The following is a 20436-nucleotide window of genomic DNA, read 5'->3' as shown; positions in this document are numbered from 1 at the left end:
CAAAAGGTTTTTGGAACGCTTTGTAAAAAATCCTATAGAACTGTTCCTACTATCAGTGCCCATACCTATCGTTTTTATACAAGCAGCTACATTCAGCACCATATTTTATTATATTTTATTTTAATTAATTTTCGTTTTAAGGTTAAAATAAAACAAAAATCTTAATTAAAAGTAAATGTACTAAAAATATTACAATTTTCATGCTCATAATTAAATATGCTACGTGAATTAAATTTACATATAATGGCGAATTTTCTGAGCGAAAAAAAGAAGCTAGTGTGAAAAACTGAGCAGAAAATCTACTAGTGTAAAAATTATAAATTTAAAAAACCCCCGACCCAAAAAAAAGCACGCAATTATTATGACAAAAGGTTAAAAACGCTAAACCCTATAAAAAGCAAAAAATAACTTTTAACACTACGTAAGTACCAACTAAAGCATGTCAGACTAAACTAAATTTTGTCGTGTCGGGGGACCGCTCTAATTTATTTGCCTAACGTTAGAAGTAATTATATACTACTACATTACATATACTTCTTATAACTTTTTATACAATTTTATTTAGATACGTGTTTTTAGGGTTCCGTAGCCAAAATGGCAAAAACGGAACCCTTATAGTTTCGTCATGTCCGTCTGTCCGTCTGTCCGTCTGTCCGTCTGTCACAGCCGATTTACTCGGAAACTATAAGTACTACAGTGATGAAATTTGATGGGAATATGTGTTGTATGAACCGCTACAAAAATATGACACTAAATAGTAAAAAAAAGAATTGGGGGTGGGGCCCCCCATACATGTAACTGAGGGATGAAATTTTTTTTTTCGATGTACATACCCGTGTGGGGTATCAATGGAAAGGTCTTTTAAAATGATATAAAGTTTTCTAAAAAACATTTTTCTTAAAGTGAACGGTTTTTGAGATATCAGCTCTCAAAGTCGTAAAAAGTATGTCCCCCCCCCTCTATTTTTATAACTACGGGGTATAAAATTCTAAAAAAAATAGAGGTGATGCATGCTAATTAACTCTTTCAACGATTTTTGGTTTGATCAAAGTATCTCTTATAGTTTTTGAGATAGGTTGATTTAACTGTAATTTACGGAACCCTTCGTGCACGAGTCCGACTCGCACTTGGCCGGTTTTTTTTTTATACGAATGTTGTAATTAGGTATCATTTGATTTATGTAAGTATTTTTAAAGGTAAAAAGCGGTCCCCCGACACGTCAAAATTTAGTTTAGTCTGACATGCTTTAGTTGGTACTTACGTAGTGTTAAAAGTTATTTTTTGCTTTTTATAGGGTTTAGCGTTTTTAACCTTTTGTCATAATAATTGCGTGCTTTTTTTTGGGTCGGGGGTTTTTTAAATTTATAATTTAATTTTATTTCATGCTTTTTGAAGGAGCTCCTTAATTTTTCCTTCTTTCATTTAATTTTTTTTATTTTAAGATGGGGTCGCTATATGCGATCTCGGCCAAAAGTAGCTGTTTAACAATCCTCATGACAAACTGGCTCTGGGAGAATGCACAGATTGAGAAACAACAAAGATTAACCTTTGGTCATTCTAGATTTTCAGCAAAAATATAAATCGGTTTATCCGTTTCATTCCGGCATTCCAGGGTTTCATCCGCCACATCCCATTTCCAGCATCAGGTTCTCGTCAATCAGAAACATGAAGAGAACTCGTCAAGACAAATTCAACGAGCCCAAACTCGATGGGTTTACTAAACGGCAGTTCAGGGTTACGTCTCCTATCTTCGTGTCCTAACAGCAGACCAGCTCAGTGGTTCCAGAAGACATTAGTATTTCAAATTTCAGATCCCACATATGCTTGCAAGTAAACTGAGCGTGTAACATTCCTATCACACCTAACAAACGAGCTGATGACCTTGAAGACCTGAACCGATTTCCACCAAACATAGCTAAGAACACTCCCGAATGACATTCCTTTCAAACAAAAAAAAACGCATTACAATCGGATCATCCGTTTGGGAGCTACGATGCCACATACACACACACACACACACACACACACAGACACGTCAAACTTATAACACCCCGTCGTTTTTGCGTCGGGGGTTAAAAAGGCCATTAGTATACCAATAATAATTTAATTAGTCCTAATGCATTATAAACAAACATACTGAATTTCCGCAATTAAAAAATACTTCTACAAAGCACAAATAGGCCGTCCTTTTCCATGTTATTCCATTTAATGTTCCACCATAGACGCATATAGTTCACCATAAAAGCTAGTGCTTACCCACGGTGCACTGGGAAAATTATCACGCCATAAAACTACACCCCATCCATGGCTATGGTACGGTATGCTATGGTATTGTATCCCTGCACTGGATACATACTCAATACTATACATAATACTCAATCATTCTTTATTAGCACTCCAGATGTTATAACAGGTGGTTCATTTTGATTAGTGACAATATAGACGCTATAGGGCACAGCTTATTGAATAATTTTAATTTCCTAATTAATAGTGTATTCATATAGAATAAAGTTTAAAATATTCATAAAGTAAGATAAGGTTAAATGGAATCTATATATATAAAAATGAATTGCTGTTCGTTAGTCTCGCTAAAACTCCAGAACGGCTGGGCCGATTGAGCTGATTTTAGTTTTAAAATGTTTGTCGTAATCCAGGGTAGGTCTAAACGGTGAGCAAATAAGGAAAAAAAAATTGCGAGTAAGATTCCCGGGACGGGAGGAGAATGCCGCAGAACCACAAAAGTAAAGTACTAGGACAGCATAATTCACCTTAGTAAAGTATACCAATAACGAAATTTCGATGCAACTGCTCACCATGTACCAGGGTAGCATAACTTATATGAGTATACCAATACCAAGTGTAGGTAGACGCTACTGCTCACCATGTACCAGAGCGGCAAAAAATACACCGGGCGCGGGTAATACCGCGGGGAACGGCAAGTAAACAATAAAAAATAAGAGCTTATATTGTACCTGGCCGCTTTAAATGGCTTAAACTATAGAAAGTAGCTATTGAATAATGTCAGTAAAAATTTTCCTCTGATCACAATGGAACATTATTGCTGTGCTATCAAAGAATTTTCAATATACATGCCAGCGTTGTCTGCGGTATATTTTATTTTAAATTCCTATATTTGACTTATAACATAAACTTTTATGTATCTTAAACAACACAGTTCTGAGTAAAACTGGCAATCTTGTTACAAAGCCTCACACAAAAATTTACATTAAAACCTATTCAGCGACAAACACCTTGTTTTTCCTGAATGGCATTCATCGCGTCACCGCAGATATAACAATATATTCATTTGTATGTTCGTTCAGGAGATTAATCAAAAACTTGTCACAAACATTTTACGGGAGAAAAAAAGGGACGTTTCTTTCCTCCATTGTCTCGTAATTTGGGTGATAGCAGCCCTACAACTTGAATATTCCATTAGAGATGGGACACGCCGGATAAATTATTCGTCTTCGGTGAGAATTAGGTGAATACCATTCAGTGGTGATTAAAGTTCCTTTTTTAAAAGCGGATATTTGTCTTCCGAAGTGGGGGAAAGCGTTTCGACTTGGAGATGAGTTTTGACATTGAATGATAAGTTTTATTATGTTTTGACTAAATTGTTTAATTGGATTGATGTATTTTTTTGACTTTAAAATGATAAACATGTTTATAGGAAGCATTTTTTAGCAGGCCTCAACTGCGATTCATGATTTTTCTATGCTATGTACTCTTACTCCCCTTGTAAACTTCCATATGTACTCCCCTTATGTTTTTCCCCTATGTACTCCGCTTATGTACTTCCTTTATGTACTCCCCTTATGTACTCCCCCTATGTACTCCCCTTATATACTCCCCTTATGTACTTCCTTTATGTACTCATCTTATTAAAATCGTTATGTACTCCCCTTATGTACTTCCTTTATGAACTCCCTTTATGTACTTCCCTTATGTACTCCCCTTATGTACTTCCCTTATGTTCTTTCTTATGTACTCCCTTTATGTACTTCCTTATATACTACTTATGAACTCCCCCATAAGCACCATATGAGGAAGTACATTACAACGTACGTTTGTGTCATGTTCTTACTATTAGAAAGAAAAAAACATGACATAAACACAAAATATTCTGAAACAGTTTTATACTTAGCACCAAACCCCACTTAAATAGTATCAAAAAATACAAAATTCTACATTAGAAACCAATTAAATAACCTCCAAGCACCTCGTTTGCTTATATTCCAGGATTCCCCTGTATAATGTCATTGGAACAGTTTCATATATAAAGGTGGTTCTGCGTGTAAAGGTTTCGTACGATCGTTATTTTGTGAATACACGATATAATGTCATGATCTGTGACATTTTGGGGTGCAGTTTTGTATGTCAGAATATGTTATTCAAAAGCAGAAATAGCAAAAGAAATAACTATGGTAGGTAAATAAGCTAGAGAATGGATGCTATATAGGCATCTTGAACGCAAGTCTGAGCTTTTATTAATGGCAACTGCTAAATCGTTTATTTTTTTAGATAAAGGCTTTAAATATAAGATTGGCTATTAAATATCAAGTAAGTAATAGTTTCGAGCTACAAGATACAAACCGTGCTAATTTTGTAGCTCAATGTCAATTAGGTACATATATTGTAATGGTAAACTCATTTAGTTAATAATCATATTTTTTTTGTTTACTACGAAGCCCAATATTTTGATAGCACAAGATCCAAAGACCAAAAGCGTGCCAGAAAGGACCAAAATGTATCGAGTGACAACGTAATACTACACCTCTTAACATATGCACAGAAGCGGTGAGGAACTTTGTTGCTATTTGTAAGACCCGTTTTATCCGCCATCTATAATTCACGTAGGAAATTTGTACCGTACGTATTCAGCCATCAAACTTTGACGACAATTCCAAGCTTTTAATTGAAAAGGTTTCGGAAAGGATTTCGCAATTTGATTTGTTGAAGAATATTGGTATTAATATAAGATGGTAGAACTTTTTGGTAGGATTCTTTAATCTTTCGTATTGTACTTACTGATTGTTTATTAATTTTTCTGAGTAGAAACTAATACGGTCCTATAGAGTAAAATGCGACGCTTACCTTTAAAAAAATCCTGCAACCCTCATTCCTCTCATTAAACCAACAAAAAAAACCTATTCAGTACTGGACCCACCCAACTTCAACCATAAAAGCCTTTGATACAATCTACCCTGGTCAGTGCACTTCAAAAAACCACCCTGAATTCATAAACACGTCTTCAGAATTCGAACAAAAACAAGATACAGAAGCACACATAATAAATACGTGTGAAGCCGCTCCACCTGGCTGCGAGCCAACTGAAACTCCTGAAAATTTCAGCGAACAGCCGAAGGAAACCTTAAACTTTTATCGTGACCTACTACAAGTTCTAGCTTGTCTTATTTTGAAATTTTAGCTCCGGTATGTATGAATAAATGATGGCCTCTCCTATGGTGACTTTTATGTGATGTTCTAGGGTTAATATCTTAGGTTTAGTGGTATTTTTGTCCTCTTTTGGTCTAGGGTTGAAACGTGTCTGTGGAGTCTTTGCTTAAACCTTTCGATTGCCGTATCTTACATATTTCATGAGGCTGGACTACTAGACCTTTACGTTGTACACAGCTTACAGCCTGCTAAGATACCTACTTCTACAGAATTTTACCGTATAACGTAAACACTATGTCTTACTTCACGTTTGATCTTGCTGTAGCAACGCTAAAAAACAACGATACCATTGGTCACACAGAAAACGCCGTCCCCACTTACAAAGAACGTATTAAAACTCGGACAAAGGAATATTACCCCCAGCTCACACACACATACACAGATGCAATTGTATAAAGAATGTTGAGCAAAGCGAACGTCACCCACAGTTTCAGCTCTCGACATTTCCAATACTATTTTAAATAGCCACTTTTTCTTTAAAGTCGATAAACCTAAAACGGTCGAACAGTTGCAAGTAAGACGGAAGCAGTGTATGCATTTTTGGAAATCTGCCAACATTACCGGGGACTTTAAGAAGTCCAAGTTAACTCGCCGCGGTATAACTTGTGAATTTTGTTTGCGTATTTATTTTGTTTGTGCCTTTGTAATGGCTGAAATTTCGGTGGAAATCGCGCGGTTTCGTATTCAGTTTGAAAGCGATTGTAGCGCTTTAAGCGGTGAATAGTTGCTCAAGTATCTAAATAATGGTTTGGTATCAGTATGCAGATATTTGTTAGCAAGTGAGTGAATACATAGTTGAGAACCTAATAGCAAATGTAATAATACTGCAATAACCTGACTTACGCAAAAGGACCAAAATTACTATATTCATTGATTCTTGCTGGACCAATGATCTTATTTATCACATAATTTGCATTAATTACCACACAACATATTAATTGGTCCTATTACACTAAGTCAAAAGCTGGCCCATATATCTCTGACACAATGGTCGGTTGTCGTGCCGGAATCGAATCTTGTACGACATCATGGCTGGCAGACAGCCAACTCGAACAATTATAGACAGTGATTTTACTAATTGGATTGGTAATACTTGAAGTTCTGATGTGTAATATCTGATAAGCACTTGTATGGTATTGGGTAATTGGGTTAAGGAGTTTTTGGGTACAATAAAATATACATAAAATAGTAAGTAATTTTCCGATGATTTTCATCGCTGAAATTCAAATACGTAGAATACCTACATCATGTAGGTAAATTTTTTACTACACACCTATGTACATATTAAAATGCAAATGATTTCAGAAATGCTATATGAATTAACTACACAATAAAGGCGACTCCGAAACTACTCTATTTGAAAAAATATTTTAGTATGTGAATTTACCATGGATGACATAGGTTTGGTTGAAACCGCGGTAACAGCTAGCTTATTAAATTGATATAAAGATGAAATCCACATAAATAACTTCACTAAGAATAAAATAACAAACCATTAAGAACCTTAATCGGCAAGTTCCATTTCACTCTTGGACCATAACAAGCAGTTTCAATATCCAAAGTTCCTCAAAGGCCAGAAACAAATAGGTTGGCTTCTCAAAATCCCATCTTTAATTACGGGGGAATCAGTTGGCGGGGAAATTAACTACCCCCACCTGGGCGCCGCTGATAACACCTCGATATTTTATGCGTTTAAAGATCTAGAGAAAATGGAAGGAACTGTGTAACTTAGTTGTGAGTAGAAAGGAAGTTTGCTTTAATGAGCTGCGTGATAGTTTGATTTTAAAGACGGTAGGTAAATTTTATGTGGGTTGGTAACTTGATAAAAGGGTTATAATTATTAGTTGAGGTCTATTATTTAACTTAGACGTCAATTAATGCGCTATAATGTCATATTCGTTCACGCACGCGTTCAAAATCTTAACCTCAAGACTGAACTTTTACGTGTCATATAGTATTAAAGCTTTCATTGTCATGTCAAAAATAGCAAAAGTTTTATTAAGCTTTAATATTTTCATGCTATTTATGGGTTCAAATTCCTATAAAAATAAACCTAAATAAAAGCTTCAATATGTTCACTGCTTCCAAAAATATCCCTTCCAGCGCCCCAACATCTATTTACCCGGCGTTTACCCAATTGGTAAGAATTGTTAATTTTAAATTCAGTCGGAAGCTCCGCCTCGAAGAAACTCAATTATCGCTGAGCCTGCGAAAATAAACACCGATCCAGGTATTTATAATGATACAGCCGGTCCTTTTATACGGAAATTTTCTACTTTTATAGAAGAAAATGCGTACTCAAAGTTTAAGTGAGAAAATAAAAATTGGAGTCGAAAATTGGCTTTGTACCTACTGAAATTGCTTTAGTGGCAAGTGAGGAAAATTGCTGAAACGATTTACCAGGTTAGTAAAAAACTTAAAAGGTAACTAAAACAATATAAGGTGTAGATGTTTTATCTCACGACGCGACGGCGGGTGAGACATGCTTGTGTGTGTAAATGTACTAAATGTGTCTAATTTTAAGTGTGTGTATGCGTCTTTTATTGCGCAATAAAATTTATTTTCTTTCTTTCTTTTTTACTACATGCACATTGACTTTGATTACATGTGGCTACTACACAGGCCCCAAAGTGTTCACACTAAGGAACTAAACGGATAGTTTTTCACAATGTGTATGCGATACTACCAGAGCATGATGCATGATGACAAAGCTCAATTAAGGTGTCACACAGGAACAAATTCCAAAATCTGTGGTCCACTTGGTCACCGGCCCACTTATCGCCCACTTCACAAATTCTTCCAGATAGATGTATCTGTGTTCTTCTTATACATAAAAAAGAACCGAAAATCATAATTCTCTTGATACACAATAACAATTTTATGGTGATTGTTGCATCTTTATAGGGCAGTCGTATTTTTATTATTCGACAATAAAATGATGGGCGAGCGTACTGTATTGCAGCCTACGAAGGCTGGATATAAAAAAATATGTATATCAAGTACTACGCAAATAACTGTGACTCTATGTACTCTGTGAATGTTATTTCATAAAGAAACAGTTTTATATCGTTATTATTGTTATAATACACTTTTGGGCTTGAAGAATTGATCATTAATTTATCGTAATTCATCATCTGCGTAATAAAAAACTCATAGTCTAAACTATTATCATAAAACTGAAGAATTCGTTAGTTCCAATGCCCTAACCTCAGGAGTCACTGGACTGATTTGAAAAAATATTTCAGCATCATTATGAGTAGTTCTTGTATGTAAAAAGGAGAAAGACTTTAGGCTATTTTTATTATAGTGATGTGAGTAGATAGACGCTGGTTTAACCGCAGGAAACAACAGTAGTCTATTTAATACAGATTTATCATTTTATTACACAAATTCATAACACACCAACACCTTCAAATACACCACGTAACTACCATAATTCTTACAAGGAACCGATCACACAAAATCCCATACAAAGTTGACCTACTGACACAGTGGATCCATAAATCCATCTTAAATAGAATCCGGGGATCCCGAGATTGGTTCCTATAATAACTCGTTGGTTTCAACGATAAAGGTGGCGTTTTGTAATTATGAGAAGCTCAGATCCTATTAAGAATTCAGTTGGATGCTTCAATATTTAAAGGTGTTTTATGATATTTCAGTTTGAAGTTGGTTAGACGTGTGATGTTTTGAGACATTTCAAAAGTTGTTGAAAAGTGCTTAGAACAAATGAGTGTCCTAGTAAGAGTGGGAGAAATGTGACTACTTGGATCACCAATACACAGCAGTAATATACCGGCAAAAATAGTGATAGCTAGTGATTGGCGACCATAAGAGCAAATATCATTGTTGAAAGGTGGTTTATTACTGAATGCAGTAGTCCGACTTTATGGCGCAAACAACTACATAAAGAAAATCTAATAGGTATCTATCTAATTTTAAACTCTACACTAATAAAAAAATCCATTAACCAATATTCTCTCCTCTTTCACAGCACCTAAGCGTTTTGTTACTATCTAAACTAATATCGGTATTAAAGAGAATAATAAACTGAATAAATTGCTGCCTTAATGGAATCTAAGGCTTGTTGACTGTAATAACTCGGGAGCCAGTGATAAAGGTGTCCCTTGTAATTGGGAAGAGCTGGGGTTGCCAGAGAATAAGTTTACACTGGAATCTTTCTTAGGACATAATGGTGGCTGATATTAGATTTAATGTAAGAGAAAAGATTAATAAAAAGTGTTGATGAGGTTGGAGGTAACTATTTTTAAAAGAAACTTACCATAATCACTATTCTTTAATTTATTTATGATGCAAGAAAAACGGCATGTTGCCTGTCAAGAAAATCGGAAAACAGTTGTCTTATGATTATGATACCTGGATAAGAAGTAGCCTATGGCCCTCCTCAATTAATAGGTTATCAAAAACTGAAAGATTTTTCAAATCTGCTTGGTAATTCCTGAGTTTGGTACGTTCAAACAAACTTTTCAGCTTCATCATAAATGCATCGATTGATCATATTGGTATGCAAGAAGTTAACTGCATAAAAATCTCCACTTCTACAAACAAATTAAGTAATTCACCAATTATATTTTAAACCAACACATCAGATCTTACACTTCAAGTTACTTCCTAAGAAGAAGAAGAAGTTTCTGTTCACACACTTCACACATGTTAGAATTTACTTACACCGTTCAGAAGTAGTGACTAGTGACACAAATTGCTAAACTCAGAACACGGCTGTCTGGTGCCAAACCACACGGAACGTGTACCGTACAACATGATACACGTACTTTCTGAATAAGTTCTAACTTTCTAAGTAGGATACTGAAATTCTGTGATATTCGTCTATGGTAATATTATGAAGGTGAAGGCGTTTTTTATTGAACGCGTTGATTTCAGGATTTACAGGACTGACTAGCTCATTTTTGAGGAACGCCATAGATTCATTTTTAGTCGGATGCAATAGTTCTGATGATGTGTGACTAACACTACTGAGAAGCAGAAGCCAGCATTTTACGAGAATGATGTGATAATACTGAGAAGGCATTTTTATTACTTGTATTTGCAACTTTTTTCTCTTTCTATCAGATCTTTTTATTTTGTACGAAATGTCCACTATTTTTAACCTTTCAGTTGCTTTTTGTTGTCAATAATTTTACAAATTCATATTTTAAACTTCACTAAAAATTAAAAACTGAAGTTTAAAATCATCCTCACTGGTAACTTAAAAGTTAATAAAAATGTCAGATCGCAACAATATTCTAAATGACGATAAATAATAAATTATCCAGCAATCTCGATTTTCTAATCTGGCAACATCTACCGCGGTGGCTTCGCAAAGATTCGTTGGTCGGCCATCTTGGATGATGAATGTCCAATACGGTGTCGCAAACCAATTAATAGCTAAACTTTGACAGTTTGATAAATAACTGTGCCCTGATTTTTTCTTCATAAATAAACACAGCTGATTTGGGTAAAATATTTCGTAATTTTGTGGGTTGTAAATTAATTAATCACGGCCATGTTTTTGTATTGATTTATGAGTGAAATTAGATTACATTTTTATTTCTTTAGAAGACGTTTAACCAAAATTGATTCGATTACAGCTTATTTTAAAATGAAATACAAAACAAGGACAACGTAAACTGTAAACCAAAATTACTCTCAATAACCATTCCTAAAATTCTGCCACATTATTTCTAATTACAGCACAAATAAAAACATGAGATTCACTCGTAACAATACCCTCTAATTACACCCAACAATTCAAAATTAGAACGGCACCAACCCATTAATATCCATAATTACAGGAATCGAACACCATCCATAGGAAACCGCCACACGAGAATAAAATCATTAAAAACCTATACTTGGGCCTTATTGCAGCGTATATCCTTTAGTTAAAAAGGTCATAAGTGTTGTATGTAGTGTGTGCACTTAAGCCGTTTTAAAACGGTGCGTGTCGACCGGTAGCAAGGCGATTCGAGTTTATTAGTTGTGTCTATAAAGGGGCAGGGGTCGTAAACTCGCTTCGGGAGGGGTATGCAACATTGTTTTTAATACTTTCTGGGGCTGGTACAAGTTGGGAGCGGTAGCGATTAATGGTTATTATAAGAATGCAATTGCATATAATTTTATGAGGGACTATGAAAAATATCTTAAAACCTGCATTTCCATTGATAAAAGAAATCAACCAATATTGGAAAGTTATTTCTGGGCATTAAAACGGTGCCTTTCTTTCACGAAAATGCATGTTTTTAAAATGCTCAATGCAAAAAAAAGCAATGTCAAAAAGTGTCTGATGGCCCTACCATTTCGAGTACTTTTATGTACCACCTACGATGTTCTTTTACAGTTTTATGTGGATTTTTATGAAACTTATAGTCTATTGTGAATACAGACACAAGTAAAACCAAATACATTGTTACGAGGGAAACAATTTCAAAATTTTCCGTCGCTGTAATCTAGTTACCTGCCCATATGTGTGGGGCCCGACTACTATTACAACATCTGGCGTGCACTCGACAATTAATTTTAGACTTTGTTGCATCGCAATAAAAGCTATAACAATAGCATCAACAACTTTGTAAAGCATTAACGTGTCACATCCGTTGGTACGCTCATTGTATGTTTTTTTAATAAGACATTGATTTTCTGTAGGAACTTTACTGTTTAAACAGCTATGCGGATAGGAAATGTAGCTACAGGTATATAGAAATAGTTAAAAACGATTTATGATTATGAAAGAATACGTGAAGGTTTGATAATTTTACTTATTTTGCGAAATAAGTTGGAAGAAAAGTAGAAAGTAGTCTATAGCACTATTGCCATACAATCAGGACAGCAAATGCTAGAAGCGATTAAACTTATAAATGTGCATTTGTTTAAGGGCCAGACCAAGAAAATAAATAACTTATTTCAGTTTAATTTAATGCCAACATTCTATCCACAACCATATTCTTTTATTGTCAAAAAACCAGATCATTCTTTCGTTTTTCTTTCGAAAAGAATTTGATAGGTAAGCATTCACCTGTCTATTTCAAACAGATCATCCTAAAGTTACAGCAGAAGCAAAATTTTACATTACAGATGAATACATCACCTAAAAATCCTCAAAAAAATCTCTAAAATACCAAACATCCCACAACAGTTTTTTTACCAAAATCATTGAGTACTCCGCCGAAATGTTTGTCGCTAAGATCTATGTAATCTGGAGCCGGATTAACAGGGAGTGCACCGGCCGCGATCTAAACCCTCCGTGAATAATTAACTGACAAAATGTAAATCTTAACGTTTGAGGTTTTACTACGTTTTCTGTTTGCGAGAATTCGCCAGATGACGCTCCATTTTGGTGGATTTTTTGGGTGGTTTAGTTTTGGTGATTGAACTATGAGCTATATAACAAAGATTTCAGTGTCAGTAGTCTACAAACTATTACATATAAGATACCGATATATAAAATTATTTTATTATAACCAATGATTTTTATATTTCTTTTGTATTGCTGTTGGCGCATCTTAATGAATAAATAAGATGTTAACAACTGGAATATAATTTTATATAACTAAATAACGGGTCTTAAGTTTAAATTATTGTCTGTCTGAATCGAGTACTTAGTTTGTCTAGAAAGATTAATCACACAATATTATAAAAGTGAACAAAGAAAACCATTACAGAAAATCACCAGCTTTACCAACATGAATAGTTACTGCAGACACGAATGAAAACCCGCAAAATTTTCACAATAGAAATAATAATTTTCTTTAGAAACAAAAACACAGCTCTTGCGACTATCACAGTTGTAATTTCGTAAATACATCACGAGAAACAAAAGCAGGGCGAAATATGTTAATACATGTAGAAGTACATGTAGTATATTATGATATACATGTTAGTTAAAAGCATTAAAACATTCAGAGACAAATGTAGCAAGGAGACAACAAAGACAGCTCAAGACAATGAATGATTGCGAACACATTTACAGGGGACGATGTTTAGTCGTGTCGGAGTCGTGAGGTAAGGATTAAATTGATGGATGTATGGGAATAGTGGATTTGTAAGGATTATTGGTTGAATGGGAAAGCTTGTTTTGACTTATGATGGCATTTTGAAGTCGTAATGTCAGTTTCTTGAATGGTTCACACAAGCCGTAATCATAAGGACTTTGTTTGTCAGCCATTTTACACCTATTTCATGATTCAAGTTGTAAACCCATTATGTGATTCCAAATGCTCTTTGACTCTAATAATAATTGATAATGACACTGCACTACCAAAAAGGGCATTACAAGGGTATCATTGGTCATATTGCCAATTGCTATATAACACAGGCAATGGGTACAAAAGGCTAGAAGTTATACATTCACAAAGTAAAATAGTAACTAATGTGCAATTTGGAAATGACTCGAAATTCACCTTTGTTAAAGGGTACCTAGCAATAGTACGTAGTCTAATACTCGTTACAATTGAAATGTACTGGATGGACTTCACAAAGGGTAACATTACAAAAAGGGTGATTTTGAAATGACTCTAAATTCACCTTTGACTCATCAGGCAAAGAATTATTACCACTGTATATTGAAACCTAAAAAGATCAGTCGTCGCATGTAGTCAGAAGCCAGTAAGTCTGACACCAGTCTTATCAAGGGGTATTGAGTTACCCGGGTTGAGGAGGTCAGATAGACAGTCGCTCCTTGTAAAACACTCGTACTCTGCTTAGGCTAGACTGGAAGCCAACATAATATGTAGTTGGGAAAAGGCTCATGATGGTTCAAACCTTTTCAATTCTATGTTCAAACATACACCTATCGATGTACTAAACTGCATCATATAATAGAATATTAATAATAATCGTATCGGCCACGTCCCGCACGCTACAACCGCACAACATCCCCACACTTGGCGTTAGTTAGTGAATCACGTCACCAAAACGGCCAATTGTGGGCAAATTGTGTCCGAGTCATAAATAAAGCGCTGACTAAACTGTCCCGCTTTAACCAGCCGCTGTAAATAGCCGCTCTTTATCTGCACTTAATCATTTGTTTGTGACATGCGCTCTGGTATCTGCATACATTGATATGTAATGCATCAATTATTCGCCATGTGGCTGAAGAAGTTGTGTGGTTTTGTTTCAGGAAATGTAATGTAAATCATGGGTAATAAGAACATCTGTTTGGTTTATAGTAAATCTTTGTTGGCATTATAAATGTAGGTATTAATTTATCAGTTTTATGTACGCTAATAATGTTTATAAATGCGAAAGTAACTCTGCCCGTATATTGTCCCTGCAAGCCTAAACAAGTGAACTTATTTGAATAAAATTTTGAAGATAAATAATAGTCTATCATAGAGTCCAATAGTAATGCCTGAGATAGTACACAAGCTACTTCTAATCCGCATAATTCAAACGCATAAAAAATACTTCAGTAAGAGCTAAAACACATACACTCACTGTACACTCATTGTACATACACTCAAAAGTTAAAACAATGTGTATATTCCTTTACACATTGCCAGTATTACTGGCTAAGTATTCATATAGGCGGCCAAGTTTCGCACTTACCGCGAAGAGACAGCATGATCTTTTGGCAAAACTTGCTGCCTTGAAATGTGATTATTTATCGCAAGCGCTACTAATATAGATGTATCTATGCGGTACATTTTACACACACATTTGGTTCTATAATCAAATCAGAAGAGATTACGCGATTAGTCTTGTTCTATGGAAATATTAGCCAGTCGTAATTCCATTGAGAGTCTGTTTGCCGAAGAAAACTTTTTTTATCATAATACCTGGGTACCATATTGCACCGAACCAAATAACTTGGCAACGGTGCAAAATGGTTCACGCTTCCATTCCTGTCCGTCAGATGTCATACTTACATTCACTCCATTCTTATTAAAGTCATATTTATTTACCTCTGGTAAATAAGATCAAACACCATCTCCATAATACCCTAATTGCCATCCACAGGAATGTTAACAACATATCAGTTTAACAAACGTGACTTGTTCTACTATCAACATATAATCTACAACCTCATATAATACAAAAATCTATTTATAGTAATTAACGCAGTAAATATGTGAGGAGTTCTGTGAATGTTAATCAGTGGAACTCTTCAGAACCAGTTTATATTCAATCAACATTAAGCCGAAATTGATAGATGGGATTAAGACTGTTACTTGAAGTTGAAGGGAATAATATTCGTAAGGAATTGAAAGATGAGAGCAACTGATGATCTAGCTCAATGGTGTTCTATGGGAGAAATGCCCTTATATCTAGTACTGAACTGATACACGCCGACGGTTGCCCTGAATCAGGCTAAAAGGCTTGATGAAATTCTGGGCTATACCAAGCCTTTTCCAAACTGACTAGGGCATAAAGTGCTTATGTATGACACCTCTTATTCTTAATGGTAGTTAAACCATTAAGATTCATTCAGATGTTCTCGTATCCAAGCAGGTAGGTACTTCTATATAATGGTTTATTGAATCAACAAAAAGTTCCCACCTTACCACAATCTAATAAGACCATCAGTAATCGATTTGATTACGCATAGCGGACCAAAGTATCGTGAAAGCGTTTAACTGTGGAACATCTTCAATAAGGTTTAATGGGTGCGCGAGACGAGTCGGAATGTATGATTTAATGTGATAACGATCAAGCCTAAGTAATTGTAAGCTATGTGTTTACGTGTGAGTGCAAACACTATTAAAGGCATTCGTTTTAACAACTATATCACTCTGGTTTAATTATCAAGATTTCGATTCTTTTTTTTAACCATAATGGGTTCATGTGGTATGCGCTTATTTCGCTAACGAACTAATTTGGTGGAACCTTGTAACTTTAAGATATGAAAGAGCATTTAAGTACTTTAGAAAGGTACTTTTCCATCATAAGCAAAAGATATAATTTTAAGAGATCCACGTATATATTTGATTCATAGGTCTGCATCGACTACATATACTTTCAGCTACGTAAGATCCTGTGAATGTATTTCTAACCTAAAATCCAAGGTCAACTTCCAAAACGCATATCCCCGGAAAAGTGACTTCTGACGTGCAAGTCAAAGGGGCGCACCACGGGACGCCTTAAAACGTTCAGCCCGGGACACATGGTGTACCGGGATGTTTGTGTATCGTGGGAACTTGATCCCGGATGAGCTAATTATCGACGGGTTAGAGCCCCTAATAGATACAAAGCTGAATTTGAGAGGGTACTCTAATAAATACTTGAAACAGTTGAAATGGATGGATTGGTTGATGAAAGCTAATTTTAAGAGAAAAATATGTTTTTATACCAAAAATGTTTTTATTACAGGACACGAGAGCCTTTAGACGCAGATATCAATAGTATGCAAAACGAAGATGATAAAATATATGTACTGTTTGAAATGTAGTATTATGTATTTCCAAATATGTAACTAAGTGGACGTAAAAATCTAACAATAGCTTAACAAAATAAATCAACACCATCTGGCAAAGATACTAACAACATGATCGATGACACCAATTAAAAAAAACAACTAAAACCCTGATCCACGATCAAGATTGACGCGTACTAATGTATAGTGCAGGATAATTAAGGTTATATTGGTCTTTGACAGCTCGACCTGGTTAACCAAGTAGGTCAAACGATTAGATTTTACGATTGGGAGTAAAGTTTAGTTTTATGGTGACACCTGGCGTGGTGATTCTGTCCTGATCGAAGAGAAAGGCTATAAATGAGTTATTGAGATGGATCAGTAAGTGTGTTGTAAATATCGTTTCTTGTTTCAGTTTTATTGGGTAATTACTGTTTTGTTGCTTCTTGAGTTTCTTTGGTTGTTAAATCAGCGTCTGTTTTTGTGTTGTAAATTATGTGCTCCCACGTACTGTTTTGACTATCAATGCAGACATCAGAAGTAACAGCGGGTGTAAAATATAATGTAGATGTCACTTCTGTATCATAAATTTTATTGAGAGGTACTTTACCAATTACATTTTCAGCGTGTGGTTTTAAATGTCAAAAATATAACAAACCGCCGCAGTAATTTCCTTACACTACAAGATAGGATAAGACATCAAAGGATTTACGAAAACCAAAGCCGGGTAAGGTTCAAATTCCACTTACCGCTTGTATAAAGAAGTCTTCATGCAACACGCTGACGATGCCGAAGTTGGTGAACTTGAAGACCCGGTCCATGATCCACATGAGGTTGGGCAGTACCCCAGCCCTGGGGTTCCAAGCTGCCATCAGCATTGGCACGTCGGCTGTGCTCTGGTGGTTCGCCAGGACTAGGGTCCTTCTGCCGTTGCATGCTGCTGGCTCGTCGCCCGTTTCTATTACTGTGGAAGAAGGTTGAATATTAGGATATTTGAGCTTACAAAACTTTTTCGGATCAAATCTAAAGATAAAATAATAGATCACATGTGTTATCCTTTGACATTGGTACTCACATTATATTTTCATAGTAATTTTCATGACAGACAGACAATACTCACTATAGTTCGGCCATTCAGAGAATGCGTTCCTGACACGTCGCGATTGAACTGACGACGTAACTTTGCAATGGCGTTGCAGTTACGATAAAAATATTTTTGCTGGTTGTTTACCGTTCTAACAATTGAGGAGCATTAAAACAACATTATTATATCAATAATCAATGAATGTAGTTACGTCGTCAGTTCAATCGCGACGTGTCAGGAACGCATTCTCTGAATGGCCGAACTATAATCAGTTATATGTTAACTAAAAAGGGTAACCATTTGTTCTTAGAATTTAACAGAGAGGTAACATTGCCTGCAGTTAAACGACGAAGCCACCTCTACTTTAATAACACAAAGAAATTGAGAGGGAGCTTTTTAATAAGCCACTTCCAGTGTCCCTCCTCTTCATATTTCACTACGACACCATCAAACAGTATTTCATTAGAAATTCAGCATTTCGAAACCCTGTACAAAACTATAACAGCAGTCTAAGACTCTGAGGAGTATTTGTTGGAGCGTCGCGTAAATACAAAGTACACTGAAATATTTATTTGCTCCGGGACCGTTTAGACCGTTCGTGTTTGCCGAACGTGACATATAAGAAGATGGATATTGATTCTGCTATGTATGGTTTGTCTAAGAATTTCGGTGGTCCCGTTTATAGGGATAAGAAAATGCGGAACCATTTTTCTGGATACGTGTTTGAGTGCCGTGTTGGAACTATAAAGTAGGCGTATGTTATGATGGGAGTTATTTATCAGAATGGTTTGCTTAGAACTGAACGGAGGCCGTGTGAAAGATGAAATTGAATGGAATATGTAAGTATACTCGTACATCTCAGTGAATTATATAAACATAACCGACTGCCAATTTTTAAGTCGGTACGAGTCTATGAAACTTAATTAAGTGAAATAGGTAAATAGAAGAAAGACTAAACATAAACAAAGATTTCAAAAACCTTTGTCCTAGCTCATCAAGTACCCTCTAAGCTCAACACTCAAACATCAAACACCCAATCAAAAAGTCTTACGCAAAAAGAATCACGCATTTCTTTCCCTACTTAAAATAAATAATGGCTTTCGTATTAAGATTCAAATTACAGTATATCTACTTAAACTCCCTCCCGGAACCTCCCTAATAAAACCCACCCTTCTATCAGTAAAAGAGAAAAAATCCTACCTCAGTAAAAATTATTAACATTTTCATGAATTTGTAATTCTGTTTGCAGGAGACGCTGTGATCTACGAGCCACGTTTCTTGAGGTTACCAGAATTAAAAATGTATTAGTGTTGCCTTTACTTGAGGGAATTTTAATTTTGAAATGGTATTGTTTTTTTTTTTAAGGAAATTGGTGAAGAATATAAATTGTTTTACCTGCGTATTAGAATTTGTTTTACCTTCGTTCGATTTTCCTATATAGTCCGTTATAAAGCCAAGTTAGTAGGGAGCAATCTCATAAACAAACTACTGATTTTAAAAATAAGAGGGAACATAGATTTTCCCAAACTGATATGCACTAAATGTTTTACGTGCAATCATACACTTACAATCAAACCCATGCAAAAAGTCATATTCAAATAAAGATAACTCATAGTTTTCCAAAACACTGCTTAGGATTCTTTGTTCCCTCATTTTCTACTCTCCACGGCATCGGATGCACACCTTCACAGACTTTCCAATACATCATTATTCATCTCAATTACCACATTGACAAACACGTATAAAACTCTATTCTTTCCACGTATAAATTGGCAATACATTACGGAGCTCGGTATATTAATTCTTCAAAGTCAACGCTGGCAACATTAGTCCCTTGGGCGTTGCATAGGAACGCAAAGTAAAGACGGTGGCTAAAAGAAAACCCTTCATTAGTTGCCTTTATTAACTTGTGATATACTACGGAGGTAGAATATTAATGTGGATAAGATAATGAAGGAAATGGTAGATATAGTTACGGGAAGAAATATTTGGGTAATGATAGTATCATTTGAAATCAATGGTAAAGAACATATGAATGAAATGAAATATTTAAAATCAAATGCAGCACCAGCTTTTTAAAAAGAAGATCGCGTCTTTGGAATGATAAAAGAAGAAACACTTTCTAGAATCATTAATTTGAGGAATAAAACTTACGAAGCAATGACACATATCCAACAAATTTCTTTCCAAGAAAATCTTTCCTCATATACCGCATCATCGTGTTACCAAGCTCGTTGTACGCAGACATCCCTGGGGCGGGTTGCCGAGTAATTACCAAAGATACAGTCGTATTGCTGACGTGGCTTTGCCCACAAAGAAATATCTTAGTCTTGATGGTCTTGATACTTTATGTGTACTTGTAGGCTCCTTTGGATTTAAGTAAGCTTAGTGTTTTGTTACTTTAGGTGGTTCGAGTCTTTCTGGAGGCTGTTTGAGCGTTAAAAGGATCGTGATTATTACTTTCTCAATTAAATGTTAAGTTTACTTTTGGTAAAGTCAGCATTACTAAAATTTTATACATCTT

General features: G+C 35.3%; 1 protein-coding gene across 1 annotated transcript in view; it reads right to left on the bottom strand.

The window, feature by feature from the left end:
• Positions 1-20436, bottom strand: part of LOC124636594 (acyl-CoA:lysophosphatidylglycerol acyltransferase 1) — a 267980-nt gene that overhangs the window by 91802 nt on the left and 155742 nt on the right. The window contains exon 4 of the mRNA XM_047172754.1: positions 17578-17792. Coding sequence (XP_047028710.1) covers positions 17578-17792 — 215 coding nt within the window. The remainder of the gene's footprint in view (positions 1-17577; positions 17793-20436) is intronic.

Source organism: Helicoverpa zea, chromosome 14, assembly GCF_022581195.2.
Source record: "Helicoverpa zea isolate HzStark_Cry1AcR chromosome 14, ilHelZeax1.1, whole genome shotgun sequence".
NCBI lineage: Eukaryota > Metazoa > Arthropoda > Insecta > Lepidoptera > Noctuidae > Helicoverpa > Helicoverpa zea.
Note: the sequence above shows the minus strand (reverse complement) of the source record. Positions and strands in the feature narration are given on the sequence as shown.